At 44.5% G+C, this 11,243-nt stretch overlaps 1 protein-coding gene and 1 long non-coding RNA gene across 2 annotated transcripts; both read right to left on the reverse strand.

Annotated features, from left to right (window-relative positions):
- Positions 1-281: 281 nt before the first annotated feature.
- On the reverse strand, positions 282-2,262 carry LOC127262382 (uncharacterized). The gene is made up of 3 exons (XR_007841126.1): positions 2,168-2,262; positions 1,675-1,732; positions 282-555 (listed from the first exon to the last, which is right to left on the reverse strand). It is a non-coding gene; the product is annotated as an uncharacterized LOC127262382 (long non-coding RNA).
- A 6,142-nt stretch (positions 2,263-8,404) lies between these two features.
- LOC127261972 (uncharacterized) lies at positions 8,405-10,861 on the reverse strand. The gene is made up of 4 exons (XM_051290419.1): positions 10,540-10,861; positions 10,255-10,368; positions 9,175-10,110; positions 8,405-8,739 (listed from the first exon to the last, which is right to left on the reverse strand). The coding sequence occupies exons 1-4, from the start codon at positions 10,859-10,861 to the stop codon at positions 8,405-8,407; spliced, it is 1,707 nt and encodes a 568-aa protein (XP_051146376.1).
- Between the last annotated feature and the right edge of the window lie 382 nt (positions 10,862-11,243).

The following is an 11,243-nucleotide window of genomic DNA, read 5'->3' on the forward strand; positions in this document are numbered from 1 at the left end:
CTGATTTGATTGAGGAAGGAGTCAAAGTCTTTGCAGGTGTCCCCATTATGGTAGGTGTTTTTGGGCTGCGTGGGGACACTTGTAGGATAGAAAGGTTTGAAATTACTGCCTCCACCTCATCGGCTTTGTTGGCAGCTTCAGCGGTTGTGGCAGCGGGGACCTCAGCGGGGTATTCTTTGTATGACTCCACTATGCCATCATTCCCGCCGATGGTTTCTTCGGTAAGCACAGTCTCCCACTCCTCCTCTGTTCCAGCAGCAGTAGGCTTGTAACACCCCCAGTTGGCTCATACTGGAAATGCTACCGCCACACTGCATCATGAGGTCGTCACCTCCTACTTCGGGCCCCACAACACAGTGTTAAGGCTAAAATTAATTATATAAGCATTTTATTATTTCCAAAAAAACAAGTTTATAAATATTTACAAAAACATACTCCCAAAACGGGAGGTTTTTCTAGTTAGAATTTACATATAATACATCAGATGCAGTTCACTCATTCAGCCCGTCTTTCTATCTCCCGAGACGTCCCCTGTCCCGGAGGTGCCATGCGTACCTGAATCAAATATTTTTCTTAAAAGCAGTCTAGAATTAAATCCATTTTAAGAACTAACATAAAATATGCCATGTCATGCTCGAAAATAGAGTTTAATTTCCGTCATTTGCAAAATAAATGCCATGCCATGCCCATACTGAAATAATGTAACAATAATGTCAAAATCGACAACTCATGCACATATACCCATATACATATGTCAAAGTGAGCAGCCGGAATAACCTCGGCTCCATAATAACAGCTCACTAGACTATCATCAATAAATAGCCGGAAAATCCTCGGCTCAAGGAAGGACCTGGTAAACCCATAATAATATAACGGTCACCCGGTCACTCCCATATACCCACCATACGACTCCCGCAATCAATACATGGATAGTCGAACGTTGTCGCCATTAACCACAAGACACCCCATAGTCTGTGATAGCGAAGATAGGACCCTCCTGTCTAGCCCTACCCCGTGTAACGTAGTAGAATCCGTGCAACCTGGAATCACCCGAAGGAAACCCGGAAACTCTACTCCTCCTCGCACGCCCTAACGGGATCGCGTTTGGAGTTTGGCATCTGATCCTAAACTACCGGTAGACCTCACTAGTAGCTACTCCAATGAGTGGAACAACACCGAACCCGAATGATTAGACCAAATACGTCTCAACTGCAATGGGTCTAATCCCTGAATGACCGTGCGACTAAGTCACCCAGTTGTCCGACTACTATCGTCCACTATCGCCAAAGTGTTACGGTACATCGGGGTCGAATATCCTAACCCCAGATGATGCCCTCGCCTAGCACTACCGCACACGGCGACTAAACGATAGATCCATAAAACATATCCGATAAATCGTGCAATGTGTGCAGCATGTCAATAAGTGAATTTAATGAAAAGGGCTGGTGAGACGGCCCACCTATCCTCCTTTTTATAAATTCACCAACACGATCAAATACGTATATCAAATATCGTAAAACGAAGTTTCACACATGCATATACACACACATATATACATATATAGATGCACTGACCAAATGATTCCACATAATATCATATCAATATCAGAATCAGCATCGCATGCAACATAAATACCTAATTTCTTAAAATTAGATTTAATTCCCTACTGCTTACCTCCTACCGATACTTTCTGGATTTTTATAACTTCACCCAAATCTCCTCCAACGTACACCTGTCCCATTATTTACTCAAATCAGATGAGCTTTATGCTTATTCTCAGGAGCTACCTGCTTATTCAAAAGCTAATTTCTATAATTAACTCGTCGGGCTCCAAACTTTTATATTTAGTAGAATATGATATTCTAGCTATAAAATCCTTCTACCTCATAATATTTATATTGCCCGATTATTAAATAAAAATACGCAAAGGTATGAACAAGCAGGCAGGTGCAATATACTGCCGTTTTTTTATTCGACTTGGATTGGTACGAAATTCTCAAAATATAACGTCGGCGCTACGAATAGGCTATTAGCTAAAGAAATTCATCGATTAAATAGCTAAATAGCCAATTTTGAATTTTTAAAGAATTTCTAATTTAATACTCCAATATCAAAATTCGTATTAAAATTTATAATCGGACTCTACGAATAGCAAGGAAAACCATACCCAAGTCGGAATTGGAATCGGACGGCTAAATCTTTTTCTTCCTTTTTTTTTTTTTTTCTTCTCCTTTCTTCTTCTCCTTCGCGTTTCGTCTTCTGCGTTCCTTCGTTTCGAGGTAAGGTTTGTTTGTTTTTATATATATATATGTATAATATATATACACATATATATTATATTATTATTATTATATTATATTATATTATATTATATTATTATTAACATTAACATCTTTATCTTCTTTATTTATTTATTATATTATATTATTAAATTATATATTATATTTTATATTTATCCTCATTGATATTATCCGTTTAACAGTCTTTTTAATCATAATCAATATATAAAATAGGAATAAAATTTATTCCACAATATTAATTTCTTGATTCCAAAATATTATAAAAATATTTATTTGCTATAATAATATTATTTTATACATTCCGAAATCGGGGCATTACAAGGCTCTACCGCTCCCAGCTGGTTAACGGGTGCGGCTTCCTCGCCTGTTCCAACAGCAATTGGCTCACCTGTCCCCTGCTGGTCGAAGGGAGCGGGTTCATCGCCGAACGGACTCAACAGTCTCGGTGACACCTCCACTGTCGCAGGCCTTACTGGCGAAGGTCTCTCGGGTTGAGCGGTGGGTTCTCTAATGACGATCCCCTTCCGTAGTCTGGAGAGGGGGATCGTGTCTTCGCTGGCCTCTACCTCCACCGCTTTCCCCTTCCCTTTCTCCTGGCTCGTCGCTCGCCGAGGGGGTGTTGGATTTTTTCGCAGCGCTTCTTTGACCGTCGGCTTCTTGACAGACGGTGGAGCAGGGTCTTCTTGTTTCTTTGACCTCTTTTCGCCAACGGCCGCTCGTGGTCCCTTTCCTCCTTTATCGCTCCTGATCGCTTCAGCCCCGAAAAGATCCTCCTCTATCTCCCGAGTGAAGCGGAGGGCTTCCTCTATCCTCATCGCTAGGAGCTTCATTGGAGACTGTCCTCTCAGAATCGAGCTCGGCCTGAGGTGTCACATCCTCTCTGATGATTTCCCCCGCCCCCCACAAACTTTATCTTCCTTTTTGGTGGAGGGGGTGCTGCCGCTTGTGCTTTCCTCTTTTTCTGCTTGAGGATAAGAGTAAACCCCTTGGACTCCAGCCAGGTTTTGTGGAAGGCCGCCGGAAACAGCGGCTTCATTTGTAGCTCTGGGGCTGGAGTGGGCAAGTTGACGCCCGTGCGCCGACATAGTTCTGTGATCAAGGTCCCATGACCCAGTGTTCTGTCTCCGCTTCTTCGATCCTAGATATCTATGCCTATGATTGCGCCCAAATCCACATCAGCATTCTCCTCCAGAATTGAGCGAAGGGCAAGGAGGTAGTCAGGACGGATGTCAATTGTATATGCGGTGATCATTATTCTACTCAACGACCACTTCACCCATTCCTTTTTTCTTCGTCCACCGACCCGAATTTTAAGTTCATCTTCTCGTATACAGGGGTGGTGGCGAAGGTCCTGTAAAGCATCTGCAACTCAATCAAGCTGCAGACCTCCGTTGCCTTCAACTTATCCCTCATCTCCTGGATGGGGTAGTGGTGTTCCCATCCCAAGAGTCGGTTGATCTTCTTGGCTGAGCAGTCTACCCATCTCCCCCGAATGTAGACATGTTTTAGACTCTCAGCCTGGTTCAGATTAGCGTAAAACTCCCTCACCAGCGATACATCCACTGGCTCACTGGGGTTTCTGATCAACCATGACAGGCCTCGCTCCTCCAGCTAGTCAGAGAGCGGGCCTGTGATCTTTTCGGGGTCAAATCCTCTCTCGTAGAGGAACCCCATCGCCTTCATCCGCTCATAGGCCGTTGCTGCATCAATGTTGGAAAAATGAAGTTTGTCAAACTGCTTGGACCTCAACACATCCTTGCAGCATCGGCGGCATTCTTTTTGGAGGTTTCGCCTCTGAATGCCTTCATCCTCCTCAGCGGTGCCTCTTGGCAGGCAAGTTTGTCCTTCAGCTCTTTCAGCTGGTACTTCTTCAGCTCCTCGTAGTCCAACCACCAGTCGCTCACCGGATACCTCTGCTCTGTTTCTTCAGTGTATTCGAATTTGAGGTAGTCCTCCGGAAACTCTGGAATGAATTTTCTGAAGGGGAGTGACTTCAGCTGCCTGAGCTTCTCCCAGTCCTCTGTAAGCTCCAACACTCTCCTCCTCCTGTAGTATGCCTCAGGCGGCGCTGGCTCTACAAATTCTGCCCCTGAGGTTGTTGTCACCACCTGTCGTCCGTCCGTGGATTTAATCCTTTGGACTCTCTTTTATATTCTCTCTTCAACCTTCTCAAACTCCTTTTTCAATGTTTCTCACTTGACTGGATCTATTTTGTTAAGCCTGTCCTGAACCTAGGATTTCCAGAGTTATTGTTTAATATATGAAATTTTTGAATCATGCCTTACTGCTTTAAAATGCTAACATCCGTGTACAGGCAATCATTTTCACAATTTCAGTGATTTTAACCCTAGATCCTCCCCCTCACAACGAAACAGAACACTATTGTGAGTGTTACGTTGTGAAAAAGGGAGAAAATCACATAACAGTACAAAACATAAAGATTATTGCAAAATTGAACCATAGGAAGCAAGGAAATCAGTTATTGTATCTAAATCTAACAGATAATAGACCTAGATTCATATAAATCAAACATGTAAACAGTTTTGCAAAAATGAAGAACAGACAGTTATCGTAAAAATAATTTGGGATTCTGTGTTTTTGAACGTTAAATCAGGGAAAATCAACCATAAAATCGAGTTTATGTACTAAGTTTAACCTAGATCTTACATTAAATGAAGCTATTATTGGTTGAAATGTCGAGATTTTGAAAAAATTTTGGCTTGGAAAGTGGCGGTTACTAAAGCGTCTGGAGGAAGTTACTGTAGAGCAAAAGTGGAAACTGACTGGGGACTGGGGTATTTATAGAATTTTCTATCGCTCATCTGGAGGGCAAGCGGACCGCTGCCTAGTCCATTGTAATTACTTATAAAGGTATAAGGGAGGGTTTTCAGGGCGGGTGAGCGAGTAAAGCAATACTTGTATTTATCTAAGCATGACATTCAAGCAGTGATGGAAGCGGTACTGGGTGAGTGATACTGCTCCCCCAATGAATATCAGGGTGAGATAAGCGAAGTGATAGATGGTTTGGGTCAGGCTCAGGGTAGAAGTTAAAATGCTAACATTAAACTACCCCTACAAAGCGATAATCTTATTCTAATGAAAGCGATAACAAAAGTGTAAACCTATACTATGAAAACGGTAAGAATTATAAAATCTATCTATGAAAGCGATAAAGAAAACTTGTAAATTTTACTATGAAAGCGATAAATTCTAACTAGGAAAGCGATAAAAGAAAGTTGTAAACTTGGCGGACATAAGATTAGGCTTCTGGATCCTTTTTTTCCGAAATTCTATCATTGAACGAGCTTCTGAACCTCCATCAGATTAATATTTGCACTGGTCTGTTGCAATACAGGCCCTTCGATATACGGTTTCAGTCTAGCTCCATTTACCAGGAAGGAGTTTCTTTCTCCTAGGGTTTCCAAATTATTGATCCTTATGGCTCCACTTGGCAGCACTTGCCTGACGATATATGGCCCAGTCCACCGTGACTTCAATTTCCCTGGGAATAAGTGGAGCCTAGTATCGTATAGAAGAACCTTGGATCCCACAGTGAATTCCTTCTTCTTCAACTTCTTATCATGGTAGAATTTCATCCTTTCCTTGTAGAGTTTAGCACTTTCATACGCAAGATAATGGAACTCAGTCAGATCGAGCAATCTTTTGGCGCGCTTCTCCTGTACTGAGAGAAGATCGAAGTTGAGATACTTGATGGCCCAATACGCATGATGCTCGAGTTCCAGAGGTAGGTGGCAGGCTTTTCCATATACAAGCCGATAAGGGGACATTCCAATTGGAGTTTTGAAGGCTGTTCTATATGCCCACAGCGCATCATCCAATTTCTCTGCCCAATTCTTGCGACTTTTATTTACTGTGGTATGGAGGATGTGCTTGATTTCTCTATTTGAAACTTCCACCTGACCGCTCGCTTGTGGGTGATAGAGGGTAGTTAGATGCTGGCGGACGCCATATTCTTGAAGGCAAGATTGCAGCGCCTTATTCACAAAGTGGGTGCCTTCATCGCTTATTATTGTTCTGGGGACCCCAAACCTTGGGAATATAGTATATTTTAGGAAGCAGATCACAGATCGAGCATCATTAGTGATGAGCGCTTGCGCTTCAACCCACTTGCTCACGTAATCCACCGCCACCAGAATGTATAATTTCTCATTGGAAGGCGGAAAGGGACCCATAAAGTCTATCCCCCACACATCAAATATGTCCACAAACAAGACTCCAGTTTGGGGCATCTCATCTCTCTTCGAGATAGATCCGAATCTTTGACACTTGTCGCAAGATTTGGCAAAGGCATCAGCATCTTTCTGTAGGGTAGGCCAGAAGAAGCCCGACTGCAAAACTTTGGCCGCTGTGCGCAGGCCAGCGAAATGCCCTCCTACATGGGACCCATGACATTCATTCAAGATCAGTGGGATCTCAGATTCCGCTACACAGCGATGAATTATCCCATCTGCGCCAATGTTGAACAAAAACGGTTCATCTCAAAAATAGTCCTTTTCCAAACTGAGCAATCTCTTCTTTTCCCTTTGTATAGTATGTGTTGGGAACTGTCCTGTAGTTAGGAAATTGGCCAGGTCCGCAAACCATGGCTCCTTCGCTTGCACTAGGAACAGCTTCTCATCTGGGAATTGTTCATTGATTCCTGGAGATATGTCCTCTTCTTGCCTTAACTTACTGGGGTGATCTGCCACATGATTCTCTTTCCCCTTCTTATCCCTGATCTCAATGTCAAATTCCTAGAGCAACAGAACACATCTGATCAAGCGGGCCTTTGTCTCCTTCTTCTCCATCAAATACTTAATAGCTACATGGTCAGTGTGAACAATGGTCTTGCTTCAGATAAGATATTGTCTAAATTTCTCGAAAGCGAAGAAAATAGCTAGCAGCTCCTTCTCGGTTGTAGTGTAATTCTTTTGAGCGGAATCCAGTGATTTACTTGCATAATAGATGACATTCAACTTGGATTCTACCCTTTGTCCTAGTACAACGCCGACGGCATAGTCGCTGGCATCCGTCATCAACTCGAATGGCTCACTCCATACTGGTGCTGAAATTATAGAAGCGGAGGTCAACTTCTCCTTTAATACTCGGAAAGCCTCCTCACACTCGCTTGACCAGTGAAACTGAGAATCCTTGCACAACAGTGATGTAAGTGGTTGCGTGATTTGACTGAAGCCCTTGATGAAACGACGGTAGAACCCCGTATGTCCAAGGAAACTTCGCACTCCTTTCTCATTCGAGGGTGGTGGCATCTTTTCGATTACACTAACTTTTGATCTATCCACCTCAATACCGGCAGATGAGATCTTATGGCCTAAGACAATTCCTTCATTTACCATGAGATGACACTTTTCCCAGTTCAACATGAGATCAGTCTCAATGCAGTGAAGAAGTACTTTTTCCTGATTGTTCAGGCATCTAGAAAATGTCTTGCCATATACCGAGAAGTCGTCCATGAATACTTCTATACAGGAGTCCAGGAGATCGCTGAAGATATGGTACATACATCGCTGGAAGGTGGCCGAAGTGTTGCAAAGCCCGAACGGCATCTTTCTGTAAGCGAAAGTCCCATATGGACAAGTAAATGTAGTTTTCTCACAGCCCTCCGGTTTGATGGGAAGTTGATGATAGCCTGAGTAGCCATCGAGGAAACAGTAGTATTTGTTACCTGCGAGCTTCTGAAGGCATTGATCAAGGAAGGGAAGCGGGAAGTGATCCTTCTTCATGGCGGAATTCAATCTTCCGTACTCGATGCAAACCCTCCACCCAGTGACAGGTCTTGTCATGAAGACCTCCCCCTCATCGCTTGTCTATTCGACAAAGCCTCCTTTCTTGGGAACTACCTGGGTTGGGCTGACCCACTGGCTGTCAGTAATAGGGTATATGATTCCTGCATCGAACAGCTTGATCACCTCCTTCTTTACTACCTCTTGCATATTTTCATTTAGTCGCCGCTGAGGCTGTCTTCATGGCTTAGCGTCAGCATCCAGCCTTATATGGTGCATGCACACCGCTGGGCTGATTCCTTTTATATCTGTGATCTTCCATGCAAACGCCGCTTTTCTTCTTTTCAGAAGTGAGACGAGCTAAGCCTTTTGGTCCGGCAATAGTAAGGCGGAGATTATCAGCGGGTAACTCTCCTCTGGGCCAAGGAATATGTATTTGAGGTGTTCAGGTAATTTCTTCAGCTCATCCTTTATGTTGGTGTCGCTGGCTGGTTCCCTCGTCGCTCGTTCAATGGATTCAGTGAGCGCTGGCGTGTCACCGCTTGCCTCTGTTGAATCCTCTGCAGCTTCCAGCTCAAGTGACCCGTTATTTGAAATTCCTTCCAGATTTTCAAGTGTAATAAAGCTCTCAAAAGTTGTTATTTCATTTAACTCATTGATAAAATCAAAATTCTCTTCCTGAGGTTGACGTAATGCTGAGTTCATGGAAAATGTGACTTTATCTCAACCGAAGCTTAATGAGATTTCGCCTTCGGCGACATTTATCGTGGCTTGAGCGGTGGCAAGGAAAGGTCTCCCTAGAATTATTGGAATTTCACGATCCTCGCTCATTTCCATTATAATGAAATTTGCAGGGAAAATAAATTTGTTTACTTGCACGAGTACATCACGAATGATTCCTTTAGGTAATCTTATTGATTTATCGGCAAGCTGAATTACAGTTCTACATGCTTCTAATTCATAAAGCCCTAATTTAGAGAAAAGCGAGAAGGTCATAAGATTGATACTTGCACGTAGATCACATAATGCCCTAATCGGCTCTAAATTTCCTATAGTACAAATAATAATGAAACTCCCAAGATCGCTTAGTTTTTTTGGGAGGTCCTCCTTAAATACGGCGCTGCACACACTCTCCAGCTGCACCGCTGCCGCTTCGTCAGGGAATGCCCGTTTCCGGTCGATTATATCTTTGATAAACTTAGCGTAATGTGACATCTGTGACAAAGCATCAGCAAACGGTATAGTAATTTGAATACTACGAAAAGTGTGCACAAACTTATCAAATTCCTTGGAGTTGTCCTTCTTCCCAAGTCGTGTGGGAAAGGGGGCTCGAGCCAAAGGCTGAGCGGGACCCTTTTCCTTCGGTTCAGGCACCCAAGCGGCTGGTATCGCTCGAGGTTGGGATGAGCCTTCCTCCTCAGTCGGAATCTGTATAACTTCATCCTGCACAGGCACGTTAGCAACAATAGGGTTAGGAGAATGCTTAATACCTCTGTCTGGCAGCGGTGGTGATTGTGTCCGCTTTCCTCCCCTTGTTTCGATGGCCTTTGCTTGGTTCGGGATATTCTCGACTGTCCCAGGCAACGTTCCCTTCTGCTTTAGCTTCATAGCTTCAGCTATCTGCCCGACTTGTATTTCCAGCATTTTGATCGAGGCAGAAGTATTTCTTTGGAACTCCTGATTTGCTCGCTCTGTGTTCCTCCAGAGTTCCTCCAGACTCAGCGGTGCTTGGCCCGCTGTGGGAGGTTGAGCAAATGTAGGTGCCTGCTGCGGAAAGTGGGGAGCTTGAAAGTATTGCTGTTGATGTGGATAATATCCCCCTTGATGAGATTGTTGCGCAGCGAACTGTTGTGGCCTCTGAAATTGTTGCTGAGGACGCGGTCTAGCGGGGCCTTGAGCCTGCCCCTTTTGGAATTGTTGGAATTGAGGGGCATTTCTGCCAGCCATATAGTAGACTTCCGCTGGGTTCTGAGCCTCTTCAGTCGAGCACTCAGCAACCTGCGGACCTTGTTGGTCTTCGAAAGCTCTTTCCTCACATTCCCCAGCCTTGTGCAGCGCCTGTTTTCCTTTATTATGCAGGTCCTACTTCATGAGCTTAGACATCTCCTTGACTTGGATCGACAAACTGTCGATCCTTGCATCGTGAGAAATGGAAGCAGGAACCTGGTATAGACCCCTTGATGGCTCGGGCCTATTGGACTCTGGCTAACTTGACTGATTGGCCGTCATTTTCTCGATTAAAGCCCTCGCTTCTGAGGCACAGCGCCCCATCAGCGAGCTTCCTGCCGCTGTATCCAAGGACATCCTTAGTTCAGGAGTGATTCCTGAGTAGAAAATTTGTAGCTCCATGAAGTCCGGAATTTCATGATGAGGACAGTTGCGAAACAATTGTTTGAATCGGCTCCAAGCTTTGGGAAGGGTCTCATCGCTCGCTATCTTGAAAGTGAGTATTTCATTCCTTTGGCAAATGGTCTTCGATACAAGATGTTATTTACTTATGAAGGCCTGCGTTGCTTCCTTAAAAGAGCCAGGAATTGGATAAAGGTTATCGAACCATTTCCTGGCTTCTCCAGATAAAGAGAATGGAAACAGTATCAGTTTTGCAGCATCCTCCGTGATGCCGTGAGATTTGGAGGTGGCAGCAATCCTGTTAAAGTTCTGTAGATGCTCATAAGGGCTTTCGTTGAGCAGCCCATGGAATTGGCTCTGGCTCGCTAGTCTGACGAGCACTGGTTTCACCTCATAATGGCCAGAGCCTCTGGGCACAGAACTTGTAATTAATGTATGATCCAGAAGGGACTGGTAGTGAACGTCCATGGGGACTTCAGCAAGCGGGCGTTCAGCAACCCTGTGTCCCTCAGCCCTCTGGTAAGGCTCAGCAGTAGGTGGTGAGGGAGTGATGGTAGCGGGTATCGCAGCAGTGTTGGCAGCTTGAGCCACTTAGGAAGCGATAAACGCCTTCTGCGCAGCTTGAGCTTTCTCCACCTGAGCGAGGTACGCAATTGGTGTGAACGCAGGGGGAATGACAGTAGGGACCACAGTGGGGATGTGGAGCGGCACCTCCTGCGAAGATGCAGATGTGGCAGAGTTGGAAGATGTCCCAGCGGCAGTCTGGAAAGCTGGGACGACAGTAGAAGGAGCGGTGGCATTTCCTTGGTTCGCCATAAGTTGTTCTCGCACTTGCTCTCTAAACAGACGT

Source organism: Andrographis paniculata, unplaced genomic scaffold (assembly GCF_009805555.1).
Source record: "Andrographis paniculata isolate CXL003 unplaced genomic scaffold, ASM980555v1 Contig65END, whole genome shotgun sequence".
Classification (NCBI taxonomy): Eukaryota; Viridiplantae; Streptophyta; class Magnoliopsida; order Lamiales; family Acanthaceae; genus Andrographis; species Andrographis paniculata.